Here is a 16,895-nt window from a genome sequence, read left to right as displayed (position 1 = left end):
GTTTTCATTCCAACCCAAAAGAAAGGCAACACCAAAGAATGTTCAAACTAGCACACAATGGCACTCATCTCACACGCTAGCAAAGTAATGCTCAAAATTCTCCAAGCCAGGCTTCAACAGTATTTGAACCGAGAATTTCCAGCTGTTCAAGCTGGATTTTAAAAAGGCAGAGGAACCAGAGATCAACTAGCCAACATACAGAAAAAGCAAGAGAGTTCCAGAAAAACATCTACATCTGCTTCATTGACTATGCCAAAGCCTTTGACTATGTGGATCACGACAAACTGTGGAAAATTCTTCAAGAGATGGGGATACCAGACCACCGGACCTGCCTCCTGAGAAAGCTACGTGCAGGTCAAGAAGCAACAGTTAGAACCGGACATGGAACAATGGACTGATTCCAGATTGGGAAAAGAGTACATCAAGGCTGTATATTGTCACCCTGCTTATTCAACCTCTGTGCGGAGTACATCATGTGAAATGCTTGGCTGGATGAAGCACAAGATGGCATTAAGATTGCCGGGAGAAATATCAATAACCTCAGATATGTACATGACACCACCCTTATGCCAGAAAACAAAGAGGAACTAAAAAGCCTCTTGATGATAGTGAAAGAGCAGAGTGAAAAAGCTGGCTTAAAACTCAGCATTCAAAAAATGATGATCGTGGCATCCAGTCCCATCACTTCATGGCAGATAGATGGGGGAACAATGGAAACAATGACGGCCTTTATGTTCTTGGCCTCCAAAATCACTGCAGATGGTGACTGCAGCCATGAATTAAAAAAAGACACTTGCTCCTTGGAAGAAAGCCCATGACCAACCTAGACAGCATATTAAAAAGCAGAGACATTACTTTGCAAACAAAGGTCCATCTAGTCAAAGCTATGGTTTTTCCACTAGTCACAGACTGATGTGAGAGCTGGACCATAAAGAAAGCTGAGCATGGAAGAGTTGATGCTCTAGAACTGTGGTGTCGGAGAAGACTCTTTCAGAGTCCCTTGGACAGCAAGGAGATCAAACCAGTCAATCCTGAAGGAAATCAGTCCTGAATATTCATTGGAAGGGCTGATGCTGAAGCTTCAATACTTTGGACACCTGAGGCGAAGAACTGACTCATTGCAAATGCTGGGAAAGATTGAAGGCAGGAGGAGAAGGGGATGACAGAGGATGAGATGGTTGGATGGCATCACCAACTTGATGGACATGAATTTGAGCAAGCTCCGGGAGTTGGTGATGGACAGGCAAGGCTGGCGTACTGCAGTCCATGGGGTCACAAAGAGTCAGACAGTACAGAGTGACTGAATTAGACAGATAAAAGCTAAAGAGAATTACAGTCAGGATGGGGCACTGGGATGGCCTTTGGACCTCTGGGGGCAGCATTGTCAGGAGCATGGTGAGCAGTGAAAGAGGGAAGTGCCACTGAGGGCTGAAGACTTGGAACCAGAGAAGAGAAGCAACTCTGGAACAGTGAGGGCTCCTGTGGGCAGAGTGACGTGGCCCAGGCCCCAGCCTGGCCTCGGGGACGGGGTGGTCCCGAGCGGGGCAGCAGAAAAAGGACATGCTGCCTAGAACCTGCAGGCTCCCCTCTGCACTTCTTCAGCTCGGAGGGGAAGGTTCAGGAGTCCGATCAAGGCTCAGTGCTCTCGGAAGTGGAGGTGCCGTTGGCTGGCTGCAGGGAGTGCCCGTGGGGCTTCTTCCCTTGTTCTGGCTGTCAGAGGGTTCCTGTGAATAAATGCTGCAGGGCTCTGCTGGAAGTCCTGTGACGCCCCTCACTCCTCCCTGGGGACCCGGTCCAGGCGCAGAGCACGGTCTACGGACCTGCCTGCCTGCAAATGTGACAGCACCCAGAGCTGTGTTGATTTTTAAGAGGAGGAAAAAGGCATATAAAGCTGGACTCTCCAGCCTGCTTTGAGTAGCAATTGGTGCTTCCTAAAGGGAATTTTAATTGGCTGGCTTTGCAGCTGAAATGTTTTTTACCCTGTTCTTCCTCCTCACACTCCATCCTGCCTCTGCTCATTCTTCTCAAACCTTGCCCAACCTCACTTTCTGGGCTTCCCGCTCTCGAACATAATCAGGTCCTTTGGTGGTAGACCTGTGATTGGAAGACCCCAGGGTGTTGCTGAACTCAGTCTGACCACCCTGGAAGACAGACAGAAGATGCTGGGAGAGGCGCCAGCTCGTAGCAGAAGGGCAGTGGGAATGGCACGTGAGCCCCCGGTTCAGAATGATATCCCCCTTTGAGCTGACAGCCCCATCTCCAGCGCCAGGGATGGTACTTGCTGAAGAAGTACAAATGCTTCCTGCTGCTTGTAATCTATCTTGCAAATATAAGTATTCTGGAAGAAGGATTTATTTTAATAATGTGAGTTTTAGTTTTTTTTTTTTTTTTTCTGTAGTTAACATTGGTTTATTACTCTGTGTCCTTGCCAGGAAGCTCATTTTAAGAGTTTCAATTCAAAATTAAATATGACCTCAGTGCTTTAAAATACAATTACATTAACTGTCCATTTAATACTTGCTTGAGATTTTTTTGGCCACTAACGTATAGTCAATATACTTGTCTGATATTAAATAGTGTTTCCAGCTATGCTCACCAGTTAACTTGCTCTAGCTGCAACAATAAGGTAGCAAAGGATGGCCTTCTGAGAAGGGAGCTGCAGAAAGTTGTTTCCAGATGAAACTGCTTTATTATAACAGAAGCTACACTTTTCTTAAAAAACTTCAGTGTGTTTGATTATAGGGAACTATCTATTATTTATTTAGTACTGTACAGACCAGTGTACAAGACAGGTAATTTAGTGACGGGATTATTTATTAATAAGCCCAGTACCCGAGTTAATGGGACTTAACCCCATGGAGAAGGAAATGGCAACCCACTCCAGTGTTCTTGCCTGGAGAATCCCATGGACGGAGAAGCCTGGTAGGCTGCAGTCCGTGGGGTCGCTCAGAGTCAGACACGACTGAAGCGACGCAGCAGCAATGCAGCAGCAACCCCATGGAGGTCAGTCCTTGTGTAATACATGCCTTTTGGAAAGAAAAGAGTAGTGTCTTCAGAACATTCAGTTATTATTTTAGCATTTAAATTAAGACATACTCCCTTGCTAAGATGGAAAAAAGCTGAACTGCATCATGACAAAGTCGACCTGCAGCTGTGAAGAGAGACTGGGTTTGGAAACTGCACTGGGCAGGCAATGTGTTCTGGCCCCGGTAGTCCCAGCGGTGTCATTGCTCCTTCACGGATCACGGGAGGAGGGGAGCCGTCCCCTCACGAAGGTGGACACATCAGAAACTGCTTGCGGTGGGAGCCCGTGTGTCGGGGGCGAGGCTCGGAGCAGGGAGCTGCAGCTTCCCAGGTCCAGGCTCGCCCCTTCCCTGTCGTAGCTCTGCCGCTGGGACGCTCCTGGGCCCTGAACACAGCCCAAGCTCCAGGGCGGCCTAGGCGGGGGTGTGGTGCTCCTGGTTCCTGCTTGTGGTCGGCTGGTTTTCTCTGCAGCAGATGAGAAGGCGGAGCCTGCAGGAGGCCCTGCTGGGCCCTCTGTGTGTCATGGGGGTAGTCGAGGGGTTTCTCCCCCCTGAGACCCCCTCCTCCTCCTGGGAGGCTGGGAGCTCTAAAGGAGAAACGAAGGTGCAGCATGATCAGCCTTAACACTGGGTGGTCTGTGTCTACATTTGCGTGGTCACGTGCAGTCATGGCGCAAGTTAAGTGTTTGCTCTTTAAATACATCGTCCTTCTGTTTCATCTCAATATTCAATTCATTGCTTTCTCTCGAGCAGGAATGAAAGACCCACGAAGGAAAGGCCATTTAATTTTGTGTCTTCAAACCCGAAACATTTCTAGATTTGACCAGAGTCCTGTCAAACTGAGCACAATCGGGTGTGAGGCCCGCTCCTTGGGCTTTAACAAACTGTTATCTGCAATCTGCTGCACAATCTGAAAAGGCAAGAAATGCGGCTTTCCCTGTTTAGAAAATCTTTATGGGTTCCCCCCACCCAGGGGAATGGTTTTCAGCAAATTATTCATTGGAAAAATGGAATCTGGAATGCAGGTGTTTCTCAGCACGTGTGCTGGAGTGGCCGTGCTGGCCCCAGTGCCTCTTGTTCACGCACCCGTTCAGTAGGCACGCACAGAGCTCTGGGAGGGCCCGAGCGAGGGCCCCAGGGCTGGGTGGCGGCACTGGGCGGGTCTGTGGAGGTAGGGGGGGCCTTCAGTCAGACGCCTGAGCTGCCGTGGTAGGGAGCCTGTCCCCCTAAGCCTGGGCCGCACCTGCCTTACTAGCACCAGCCCACCTGGGACAGTGCCTTGAGCACTCTGGGTTTTGCTTCTGGGGGATGAGGATGGGGGTGATGGGCTGGGAGAATTCTAAGACTTAGGCCTCCTGCCTGTGTGGAGGAACACTGTGTGCTGAGTGAACTGGTCACTGAGGCCTTCAGACAGGAGCGCGGCCTTCCCGTGAGGCTGAGGAGCAGTGGTACCAGTGGCCGCTGTGCATGAGCCTGAGGCCCTGAAGTGCGGGCACCTAGTGTCTCTTCTCAGAAGCTTCTAGAATATAACAGAACTAGAGGCAACACTCACAGCCCCATGGTCTTTGAATGGTAGGGCGGTGGGCCAGGGTTATAGTCCCGTGGAGCGGGGAGGAATGACAGAAGTTCCTAAAAGTAAGAAAATCCAAATGCTGTCCAGTCCATATGCTCTCCAGAATAGAGCGGGTGAGCATAGGGCTCGTCGGCATCAGAGGGGCTGTTTGTTTCCTTTTCAACGAGATGGACAAAAGTACTTCAGCTCTATGGCGATGGTCAGGTTAAGGTCTCTGGAATCGAACAAACTTTAATTCACATTCTGGTTTCATCCCTTGATGCACTGATCAGTGTTACTACATCACCTCTGGGCCTCAGTTTCCTCTTTGAGAACATTAAAAAATGCCTCCTCGGGGATTGCTGGGAGGAATAAAACACAGGACTGTTTCTAATGCTATGCATGGCACATGTTAGACACTCAGTAAATAGCAGCTGTGAAGCTGTATACAAAGGTTTCCCTTGAGTTGTTTCCATATAGTTGATCCTGCCTTAGTGGATCCATCCTGTCCACAGTGCCATGGTGTTTGAAGAAGCTGTGACATTAAGAACGTCTCTCCCCTGAGACTTGCACAGTCAGCTGCCTTAACTGTGTCTGACCTCGGCTGTGTTACTGAGAGTCAGGACATTGAACTGCAAGATGGAAAAGCAGTCCTCTCCTGCCCCTCTTGACTGCGTGCCCTGAGAGTTTCCATTCTCATGCTACTTACCTTTCATCATAACTCTTGTTTGCTATAGAGACCCTCTGCCTGACATTTCTGTTCGTGTCTGTCCCTAAAATCCTGTGTCCAGACCAGAAGGACGTGTATTCCTTTTCCTCAGGTGTCCATGCAGAACTTTAATGTCAGGGAGCAGTTGGCCGTGGATGACACCCTCCTGCCCTGTTATCTCGTCTTTGGGGCACAGACACTGATGTTCTTGTCTTGGCGTGTGGAGGAAAGAGTGTGCCCTGTCATCTCCTCTAGGCCCACGGTGTCACACACCCTCAGCACAGCAGAGCAGGGCCACACAGGGGCTTCAAGAGCATCAGAGGAGCAGCTTTGGAGGGTATTCAGGTTGGCCCAGCAGAGAGAGACCAGACTGTAGGCCACTCGGGCAGCTGGCCCCGTGCTTTGTGGAGTCAGCCAGAAGAATGCTCTGTTAACCAGGTGCCCCACTTGACATCTGTATCCAAAGACGAGATGTTTGTAATTCTCGTTAATGGACTGCTTTCTCCTATGTTTTTTTTCTGGGAGGAGGGAGCAGAATTGTTGAATAATGTGAAGTTACCTAACCCCAAAGATCCTTTGGAAAAAAGTACTCTGGAGGGAGTACCAAGAAAGTGCACTGGGACGACCCAGAGGGCTGGTATGGGGAGGGAGGAGGGAGGAGGGTTCAGGATGGGGAACACATGTATACCTGTGGCGGATTCATTTTGATATTTGGCAAAACTAATACAATTATGTAAAGTTTAAAAATAAAATTAAATTAAAAAAAAAAGAATTTGATGCGACTGATGGAATGACTTTAAAAATTTTATGTTTTTACAGATATTTTTCAACAAATTAACTAAATTCTTGATAGAATTGTAATAAATATACTTAAGCAGCAATTTGATCAGGATTTTTAATAGTATTTTTTAATGTTAGGTATTATTTCTTTTTAAAACTCTTTCATTGCTAATGTACATGCATCTTACTTGTAAGAAGCTAAGTTAAGCAGGGAAAAAGGAATATACCTCTCCTGTGTGTGTGAAACCTTGGAAAGCTGCTTTGTTCACTGCTTCAGTGGTGAAAGCAAATACAACATAGACGTAAGGCTATTTGAACTCTTTATTTGCCACATTTACAATATTAATAATAGTGTTTCTAGAAGTTGTCACATCAAGTAAAAGATCTTCATTCCAGGCTGTCTTTGGGGGCCAAATTGAGACTGGATGCATGCATTTAATAAATTGTAGTCTCAAGTAGTCATTTTTGTAAATAATTAGTTTCAGTGAAAGAATAAGTTAGCATATTGTACGCATCTAATGTTGCAAATGTACATACAGCAAACTTTGCTATTAATCAACAGTCGAGCACTGCAAGTGGGGTCTCATACATAATGAATTGTGCCTAAACCTCATGGGCTTCTTGATAGAAAAATAAAAGAAAACACAAGTGTAGTAAGCTTTTGAATAAAATTTAACTAGATTGCTCTGCATCCTGTAATTGTTTTGGAATCATTAGGGACCTGATAATTCATCTATAGTTTTGGGGTGTTTTTATCTTCATCTGTCAAATAGTAGAGATTTTTAATGATACGTTAAAGTGTTGATAAAATACAATTTTCCTTTTAACAACATGAACATTTAGGAGAGAAAGTAGATAGACTTTTTAAGGCATTCTTATCTGCCAAGTATACTGTTTAAATTGTCTCTTAAAATATGTATTACTGTTGATATATTTTAAAGAAGCAATTATTTGTTTTAAAAAATACAGTCCTTATGTACATTATATGGGGGGGTTGAAAATTTACATAAAATTTTCTCTGTGTTGTTGGTCGGTGTTTTAAAATACCACAGCAAATTGCTACAGAGGAATTCTTGCTTAGGTTCTGACATTAATTTGAGCCCCAGATTTTGGGGGCTTAGGATGCCTGTTAAAAACATACCTGTGACCATGCAGAAAGAGAGTAAAAGGGGGCCCAGTTGAACTTGAGACAGCCTCTTCCTTCTCCCTTGTTGACTTGACCATGAGCCATCGGTGGCCTGTGATGGGATCATGAATGTAGAGTTCGTTTCAGGGGGTGTGACTGTGGGGCAGAAAGCATGAAGGTGAGAAGCAGAAATTCTTCCCTCTCTTCATGAACCACACAGTAAACCTCAGCACAGGCTCGCCGAGCTGATGGTCGGAACTCGGGCTCGCCGTCCTGTTGCCATCCCTGGGAACTAGGCCTGGGCCGCCTTCAGCACTGACTCTGACTCGTCTGATACGCAGTCTCTTCCTTCTGCATATAAGCGTCATTGAAGTAGGTACTACAACCAGACATGCGAAAGTCGGTCCACAAAGTCATGTTACAAGTAGGAGGTGCTTTGGTCTCATAGAATTAATATTTGCGTGTTATGTATCATTTATATATATATGTGAACTTAGGCCTGTTGCCAGTATTTCATGCATGTTTATTCATCTTTTCCCTGTGTTTCATAGTTGAGTGCATGTTGCTCTTAGGATCGTGTGAGAAAGAGGCAAGATGACACACGGATCGTGTAGAGCATCACCTGATAAGCAGCAGGGAGGCTCTGGTTGTTTCCGTAGGTGGACCCCCGGGCCCCGCCTGGTGCACCTCCTGTTTGCCTCCCCTGACTCAGTTGTGTAGTTTGAGACCTGTGTTTCTTACCGCTGGAGCAACAGTTTCTCCTTTTTCTACTCTGTGTCCTAATACAACTTTGGAATGTTCAAATAATTGCACAGATTCCGTCACATCCATGTAGGGTTCTTGCCCAAACAGCTGATGGCCACCAGGCAGTGTCACGGAGCCATCACTTTCCTGGTTTGTTCATCGGGTGACACAGGGAAGTCCCAGTTGGGGCGGGACTGCTTCCTCCAGCACAGCCATCAGGGAGGCTGTGAATACCTCTGTGTTGGACCTTCAGCTTCCCTGCCTGCCCAGGGGGATGGCAGTCCACAGGTCGATACTCTTGCCAATAAGCCCCGTATTTAGCGGGTCCTCAGTAAATGCTTGAATCGAATCAGACCACTAAATTTGGTTGGAATAAAGAATTTAAAGGCTTTGTTCAGCTTCTCATTTAGAAAAATTTAAAGGATCTTTATTGAAAGCAGGTAGCATGGTTTATCTGTCTTCAGTCTCCACTGGAAGAAAAGCATCTGAGCTTCACAAGAAGGCATAATTAAATGCAGGACAAGCCCGTCAGACACAAACACAAGCGACTCTGCCAGAGGTCTGCTAACTTGGACGTGATGGTGCGTTTCCCATCTCCACAGGATGTTTATGAAGTTGCGTCTATTGCGGTTTTAAGTGTGTGCCGTGCGTGTGTCCCTACCTGAGCTGTGAGGTCTGGCGCTCTACCCTGGAGTCCTGGGGGCCAGACAAGGTGAGGCTCCTCATCCTGAGGGGTGCTAAGCCGCTGTGTGCAGTCAGGGCTCTGGGCGTCTTCACGTCAGACCTGACTCGAGTGTCCGTGTGCATCCTTGCAGGCTAATCTCCAGCCTTGCTGAAGGACACCTCCCCGTCACCGCTCCAGACTCCAGGTGGACTCAGGAACACGAGTCTGTGGAGTTCTTCTCTTAGGTGAGCCTCTGGCATCACCAGTTAACGCTCCCAAAACCGTAAGGCTCAGTTTCACCCTGTGAAGCAAGAGATGGGGAAGAGGCACCAGGTCCCAGGGAGGCCGGGGGCACGGCGGCGGCATAGTCACCCGCGGGCAGGATGCACAGGGCCGACCAGAGAGGGGACGCGGGACTTCAGGCCTGCTTGCTCATGTCAGAAGGGGTACAAGCCCAAGTACATGACATGGTAATGTCTATGGGGAGTAGAAATCATTCACATGGGAGGATTTAGTGATTCTTCGCTGCCAGTCGTTGAAGCCTTGTTGTTGACTTGAAGTCAGTGATTAATTCGTGTCCGATTCTCTGCAACCCCATGGACTGAATAGCCCACCAGGTTCTTCTGTCCTTCACTATCTCCCAGAGTTTGCTCAAATTCATGTCCACTGAGTCAGCGATGCCATCTGAACATCTCATCTTCTGCCACCCCCTTCTTTTCCTTGAAAGTGAAGCCTTGAGGCGCCCCAAAATCCACACACCCAAAGCTCCTGCCCACTGGGTGGGCATGTCGAGCCCAGCTATTCTGTGGGACAGATGGGAGAAGGCAGAGCTGGGGGCATCCCTCTGGTCCGCTGGGCGGCCTGCCACACGCAGTCGTCCCCACAGGGGTGACACCTCGAGCAGCACTTCCTGCTGGCTTCAGCCAGCCTGGTGTACTGCACCTCACCTGCCCCCGGAGGGCTCCTGGAGCCAGGCAGGGCCGCCCGTGTGGGGCCTGTGTCCTGGGCCCATCTGCTCCCCCTGCTCTGCCCCCTGGGTCCAGGCTGCCACTCTTCCTCCTGTCCTCCCGGGCCCGGGCCTGGAGGCCTCACGCAGGGGAACCAACAGCCTTCCTGGTTCCTCCTGTGCCGTATCAGTGCTGTGAACTTGTGGGTTCTCTGGAAACGTCTTGGGGAGAGTCCCTGCCTGCTTTATTGAAAACACTTCATTTGTTCTGGAGCATGTCACCTGCTTTGCTGTGTCTGATTTGGAATGATGGACAGGTTCATGTCCAGACAAATCTGAAATGCAATTCAGCACCAGAACGTTCTTTCTCCAGGCCGATGGGAATCGGTCAGGCTGCTTCCCACAGGGCTCTCCGACACACCCAGGTTCCGGCAGCCCCCTCAAGGCGGCACTCTGCTGTCCTTTTTATTTTCCTACGGGGTCCCTGGGGTTGCCAGCATTGCAAGTTTCTTGAAGAAACTCTTACACCAAAACATATGTGACTTTATGTTTGCGGTATGAAGGTACCTGTGTTCTCTATTGTTACATTAAAAAGCTCAACAAAGCCAAATTCATTTTCCAGCCACTACCAGCCCTCTTGTGCCAACTGAAAACAAGTATAAGGGCCCCAGTGTCCTGATACTGGCCTCAATACTGCTCTTACCGATGGCGTCCTGGGCAGCTTTTCGAGGATTGGCTCTGAGGTCGGCCTCAGCCTGGCCCCCGGGCGGTGGGGCGGCCTTGTCTCACTTCCGTCCTCAGCGCTAGCCTTCCAGCGGCCTTCTGGGGGTTGGGCTCCCGCACAGCGGTGCTTCCCAGAGGCGGTGGCCACAGGTCTGTGCGTTTGGTGGTAGGTGATCTGCTAGGCTCCCGGCTCCCAGGGAGATGTGGATGTGAGATTTAAATGAGTGTGGGCCACGGAGCCCATAATGATTGGGGTTTCAGGTTCGTCGGTAGGAAGCCTGGAGAAACTCCTCCATAATAAGAGCAGCCGTTAGAGATGCTGTGATCCTGTCACACCACAGCTCTTTCAGGGACGAGCGGAGCGAGGTTGGAGGAGAGGGCAGGGCAGAGAATAAATTTCATTTTATTGTAGAAATGGAAATTTGTGTCATGGCTTTAAAAATCTGATTTTATGTGTGTGTTTAATGCCATTCGTTTTAAATGTAGTATCATAAATCCTTGCTTCAGAATCAAAGCTGTTTAATTACATTTCACCCATGAATAGTTATCTAATGCCAATAGAGAAAGAGTTAAAAAGGAGAACTACAGAGTAAATCAGAGGTTGAGATCTTTAGCACAAGCATAAAAAATCAATTTAAGATGAATTTTACTACTATAAAAATTCTTCAAATATCCTTTTAAGAGTGGGAAATGCTAGGAAACTCAGCTCACATTTCAATTCCCTTAGCAACGCAGGGGAAGCGGCCCCCAACCTGGGCAGTGCCCCAGGATGCCCACAGCTCCGTAGCCTTTGTCAGATGCCCCTGAGCGAACCAGGGCATCTGAGTAAGAGTTGTGACTCCCCAAGGTGGGTGCAGAGCCCCTGACTCTCAACTTAAGCTACCTGTCTCCTGGATGGTGTGCCCCCACTTCAGGGATCCCCGTTTGCAGGGTGTGATGGTCAGGAAGACCCCTCAAGCCCCAGAGACCACCCAGGCACCCACGTTTGCTACCCTCCCCCACCAGCACCTCACCCCGCTGCCTCTGCAGGAGGTGCCGGCCAGGGCTGTCGGGCCCTTTCCTGCTTCCCATGTGGGTCGGGGCGGGGGCATGAGCAGGGTCGCACGTGGGCCACTGCCCACTCATGCCCCCATGTGTGAGCTTACCAGGTTGGGTGTGCTGTGCTTTGTCTGAGCGAGCTCACCACACCTCGTCTCCTCCCCTCTCCCCGCCCCGGCCCCATGAGCAGGGTGGCAGAGCCCATGGCCTTTCTCTACTTTCTTCCTTAGAGTCAGCTTCCTGCTTACTCCGTAGGTAGGGAGCACAGCAGGAGGGTCACTGGGAATTTCTCGGTTATGTAGAGGAATGTTTATACCAAGCAGGGGGCAGAAGTTCCTGCCTCTCCATGGGCAGACGTCCTGGCGGGGAGAGACATCGGGGCAGAAGACATCGGGGCAGAAGACCCCCCCAGACGCCGTCCTGCCCCCTGTTTCACAGACGCCACTTTTCTGCCTGTGGAGTGAGCCCTGTCCCGCAGGGAGCACCCCGTCAGCCCAGGGCCAGCCACTGGCGCTATCTGGGGCTTCCTCTCCCTGCGATCCCGGGGGCCAGCATCCTGGAGAAGGCTGGGCCTGCCGCGTGGCCGCAGGACCTCCTGACGGGCTGGCTCTGTGGGCCAGGGTCTCAGGGTTCCCACCCCCTGCTCACCTGGAAAGGCTTGTTTCCATTTGTTCGCTGGCTCCTTCCTTAATGCTGTTCACATTCATGCACTCAGGAAGCCTTTCCTGACCTGCCTCTCGTTCCCCTATGCATCCCGCCCGGGACTCTCAGACCCACCACACACCCTGACTCGGAGACTCAGGCTCCAGCCAGCATAGCTCACAAGAGCCGGCTTAAAGGTCTTCAGCTGCTCCCCATGGCTTGAGTGGAGGGCTGGGCGCCCCCTCCCCCACACACACCAGCATGTCCCCTCAGGCCGGCGAGGTCAGGCCCATGCTCTGGGTGCTTCAGCGCCTCAGCCTCCCACCCGTGCTGGGCTGTACTGCCGAGTGGGTGAGGCCTCTCCGCTTCAGTCACACCCTCGCCAGGGGGTGGGTGTGCCTTGAAGGAAAACACCTGGAGATTGAGGCGCACACGCCTGCCCCTGGGTCGGGGACGGGAGGCCTGTAGGGCTCAGGAAGGAATGACGTCTAAAATCAACTGGGTGCTGGTGCTTCTGTGGGTGTGCCATCCTCAGAAGTTCAGAAAAACTGGATCCCTCATAAAAATCTGGGGCTCGGAAGCAGCAGAAGTGACCCTCTGCAGAGGGACGTTTTCTCAGCCCAGCAGAGCATGTCCCTTAAAAGTCGGCCTCTGCTGAAGGGGAGAAGTCAGCTCCATGAGGGGAGCCATGGGATCCCCCAGACAGAAGGGTGAGCCTGTGAGGAGAAGAGACAGACAGACCATCTGAAGCGAGTCTGAGGTGCGTTGGCTTAAACCTACAGAGGTGAGAGGGAGGAAGGGCAGTGACCACAGGGAATGAGCAAGAAGGGTTGGAAAAGAAAGAGGAGTCTCAGGCAGGAAAATCATAGCCCTGTAACTAAACCAGCCTCGCAGAGTGACCAGCACACCGAACAGACACCCTGGAGCGTGAGGCGCGGTGCAGACTCAGGGTGGGGTCCCCCCAAAGCCCCCTGAGAGCTGTAGAGCACGTGGAGCTGTGGGGTGTGCGGTGGAAATGTGGTGGGAGGGACGAGGAGGTGGGTTTAACTACTCTGACTGTATTTCTGGAGAACATTTTTCTTATGGCGAATGCTCAGTGACTGCAGAGGAAGTGGGGGTGGGTGCGGGTGGTGGTCTCGGAATGGGCGGGCTCATGCCCACTGGATCTGCATCTGAGCTCATCGCCCTTGTTCTCACACCCCCGCCCTGCGGCAGGACTGCAGACACTCAGAACCCTGCAGACGAGCACCAGCCCAGGACATCCTTCCAAAAACTGTCCCTCCAAGCGGAGGTGGAGGCACGGGTGCAGTGACCCGTTTAGGGGCAGCAGGTGGAGGCAGGGCCTGGAGGTTGAGTCTCTCCTGTTCTCTCTCTTGCAGGCCTGCGGAGGCCGCCGCTCCCGCTGAGCAGCTCGGAGGTTCCGGGGCAGTGCTGGAGCCCCTGCTGCAGTGCGCGGCCTGGCTGGACGCCTACTTCCGCGAGCCCGCAGTCCTTGAGGGGCTCCCCGTGCCTGCGCTGCACCATCCCATCTTCCAGAAAGGTCGGTACCATGGCCACCACGCGGCCTCTGGCTCAGGGAGCCCGACCTGATCATGTCAGCCGCCTCCCGGCTCGGGCTGCTGACCACGCCTGCCGCGTGTTTCCCCCGAATGAACAGAGGCAGCGTGTGCCACACAGCACGGCCGGGAGCGCCCGCTCTCCACCCGCTCCAAGTGCTTGTGTTAGTTTTGGCACATGGTCACATAATTCTTGGCAAAGGCAATAAAAATGATGCATGCAGATCGACTCCTGACTCTCACTGGCTGAGAGTTTTAAATAGGAACACGTCTGAATGGCAGTGAATTTTTCAGTAAGCTTATTGTTCACTTACACAATCTGCTTGCCAGCAGCACCAAGACCCACGTGTGGACAACCGGCCTCTCCACACGCTTGGCTGCTAACACCCTGGAGTGGGCGGTGGCGGCGTGTCCTCTTGAATAAGTTTTCAGGCTAATATCTCAAACTTAGCACAGTTAAATGTCGTATTCTTGAGGGATGAATTGAGAACTTCCTGTCTATGTGCAGCGTGATAGTGCCACATAAAGTCTCTGATAACGTAAAAACACTTTCCCAGACAAGTTCTCCTTCAGCTTTTGTTCGGAGCTTAATTATGGCAACTAATATCATTCTGTACACATAGCGGAGGTTTATTTTGCATAGTGATTTTTTTCACAGTCGTTTTAATGTAAGTGAATCTATATCAGTAACTCAAGTGAAAAGAATTTGAGCAAGCTCCAGGAGATGGAGGAGGCCAGAGGAGCCTGGCTATAGTCCATGGGGTCACAGAGTTAGACACGGCTGAGCGCCTGAACAACAGCAACAGGCACATAGAGACACATGTGTATAGATGCACACATGTGTATACACTTAAGAAAAAAAAATTACCATGAGATTTTAGATGAGGTGAATTTAAAGCAATCTTGAATTTCAAAGTGGAATTTGTATTCTAACTGCTGCCCTAGTTTTCAGCACAACTGAAGGTGGAGCAGAGCTTTCAGGGACAGCAGGTAGAGAAGCTCAGGCAAGTTGAGCTAATACCTGAGTTGACCAGCAAGGTCAGGGGAGTGACCAGGTCGGACCCTGGGGGTCTTTGCCCACAGTGAACTGAAGCTGAGCATGAACGCATCAGCCCCTGAGCGTCACGTGGGGCTGTGTCCAGTGGGTGCGTCTCCAGGACAAGACTCCATTGAGAGCTGGGTAGGCCTTTGCCGCACGCCACGCTCAGGTCCAGAGCCTTCCATCGTCCCAAGGTTGGGGCCCCCCCGGGCCGAGGTGGCGCTGTGGCTGAGTTTGGCCACTGCTGCCTGGCACTCACCACCTGCTCGGAACCGGAACTAGCCTCGCACGTCGCCGGCCGGGTCGAGGGTGTGCCTGACGCTCCTGTGTGCCTCACGCACACCAGGTGCAGGGCGGGGGTCCTGCTGTGCAGTTTAAGGACTCACATGTGGGTTTGTCTTTAAAGCAGAGGCTTGGGAATCCTGTGCTGTGCAGTTTGAGGACCTCAAATGTGGGTTTGTCTTTAAAGCAGAGGCTTGGGGATCCTGTGCTGTGCAGTTTGAGGACCTCAAATGTGGGTTTGTCTTTAAAGCAGAGGCTTGGGGATCCTGTGCTGTGCAGTTTGAGGACTCACATGTGGGTTTGCCTTTAAAGCAGAGGCTTGGGGATCCTGTGCTGTGCAGTTTGAGGAGTCACATGTGGGTTTGTCGTTAAAGCAGAGGCTTGGGGATCCTGGAGCAGCGAGCTCTTCTGTTCCCTACTGCCATTTACTGCTCTGCCACCAGGAGCAGAAGCAGATTGGCCAAACACCTTTCCTTGTCCTTACACGTGTCAAATAAGTGAGCTCAAGTTTAAGGTTTAGAATGTTTCAGAGCAGAGACATTATGACACAGGGCAGGAAGTATCTGCATAATATAATGAGGGTGTCAGCAGAGGGTGAGCTTGTAAAACCCTGAAGTCCTGTCCTCAGAGCTCGAAGAGAGTGGGAACTGGCCACACGCGCCCTGCCACCCCCCTTCCCGGCTCCGGGCCTGAGCGTGGCCATCTTCTCCCGCGGGTCATGGTCATGGTAGGTCTGGGCAACCAGGGCGAGCTGGAAGCAGGCACTGGGAACGATGAAGACTGCAGTCACCCCGTAGCCCACCCCCGTTGGACCAGGTCTGCAGTGCTGGGGGACACTTGTGACTGGGGCCAGGTCCCCTCCAGCTGGAATTTGGGGTGGGGGCAGGAGGGTCCCCGAGGACAGGCCGCCTGCTGACAGTTAGTGCTAGCCCCCAGGCCAGGATTTCCCACACCGCAGCCTGTGCCAGCCAGGTTTTTCTAATTTAGCTCAATCACTTCTCCCAGGCGAGGACCAGGTGTGGGGATTTTTACAGTTTAAGAAGGGAGGTGGTGGGTGGTTGTAATGTGATTGCTAACACGGAGTTAATTGGCACTAACCCCAGGTGTGCTGACACCCTTGCTGCTCAGGGAAAGTTGGCTTTGCTCTCTTCCTCTGTCTTGGAGCCGGTGAACTGGGGTGAGAGGGGAAGGCCCATGCGGAGAGGGCGCTCCAGCACCCCCAGAGCTCCTGATGGCTGTGGGGTCCACCAGGAAGAGAAACCTTTGCAGTCGGAGGAGCAGGTGTGTTTATCTGGAAGAAATGGTTCTTGACAAATTTTGTCTTCGTGCCTCTGAGGTTGTGAGCACATTGAGCATCCTTTGGGCGTCACCTTTCACCCCATTCCTCTGAGATGTAGACGTGTAGACCAGACCTGCCTGTCTCGGCTTGGTTAGAAGTGCAGCAGTGACGGAGCTCCTGCTGGAGTCCCGCACCTCCCCGGGACTCACACGGCCCAGCCTGCAAGCCTGGAGGCCCTGCACTGGCTGTGCTGGCTGCCTGGGCCCCCCTGCTCGGGCAGGACCACCACCTCACCTCTCAGACTCCTCGGCTGACATGAGGGTGATGCTCACCATCTGGTTTGTTTTTTTTTTTTTTTTTTGGTAAGACTGGCCACAAAACAGGGCCTATTAGAATTACCATTTTTTTTAATTTTATTTTTATACTTTACATAATTGTGTTTTGCCAAATATCAAAATGAATCCACCACAGGTATACATGTGTTCCCCATCCTGAACCCTCCTCCCTCCTCCCTCCCCATACCATCCCTCTGGGTCGTCCCAGTGCACCAGCCCCAAGCATCCAGTATCGTGCATCAAACCTGGACTGGCGACTCGTTTCTTATATGATATTTTATATGTTTCAATGTCATTCTCCCAAATCTTCCCACCCTCTCCCTCTCCCACAGAGTCCATAAGACTGTTCTATGCATCAGTGTCTCTTTTGCTGTCTGGTACACCGGGTTATTGTTACCATCTTTCTAAATTCCATATATATGCGTTAGTATACTGTATTGGTGTTTTTCCTTCTGGA

General features: G+C 51.0%; 1 protein-coding gene across 3 annotated transcripts in view; it reads left to right on the top strand.

The window, feature by feature from the left end:
* MGMT (O-6-methylguanine-DNA methyltransferase) overlaps positions 1–16,895 on the top strand; it is a 278,866-nt gene that overhangs the window by 226,274 nt on the left and 35,697 nt on the right. For all 3 annotated transcript variants that reach the window (XM_027528875.1, XM_027528876.1, XM_027528874.1), the window contains one exon: positions 13,327–13,487. In XM_027528875.1, the coding sequence (XP_027384676.1) occupies positions 13,327–13,487 (161 nt within the window). The remainder of the gene's footprint in view (positions 1–13,326; positions 13,488–16,895) is intronic.

The sequence above is a fragment of the Bos indicus x Bos taurus genome, chromosome 26 (genome assembly GCF_003369695.1).
Source record: "Bos indicus x Bos taurus breed Angus x Brahman F1 hybrid chromosome 26, Bos_hybrid_MaternalHap_v2.0, whole genome shotgun sequence".
In the NCBI taxonomy this organism is placed as follows: Eukaryota; Metazoa; Chordata; class Mammalia; order Artiodactyla; family Bovidae; genus Bos; species Bos indicus x Bos taurus.
Note: the sequence above shows the minus strand (reverse complement) of the source record. Positions and strands in the feature narration are given on the sequence as shown.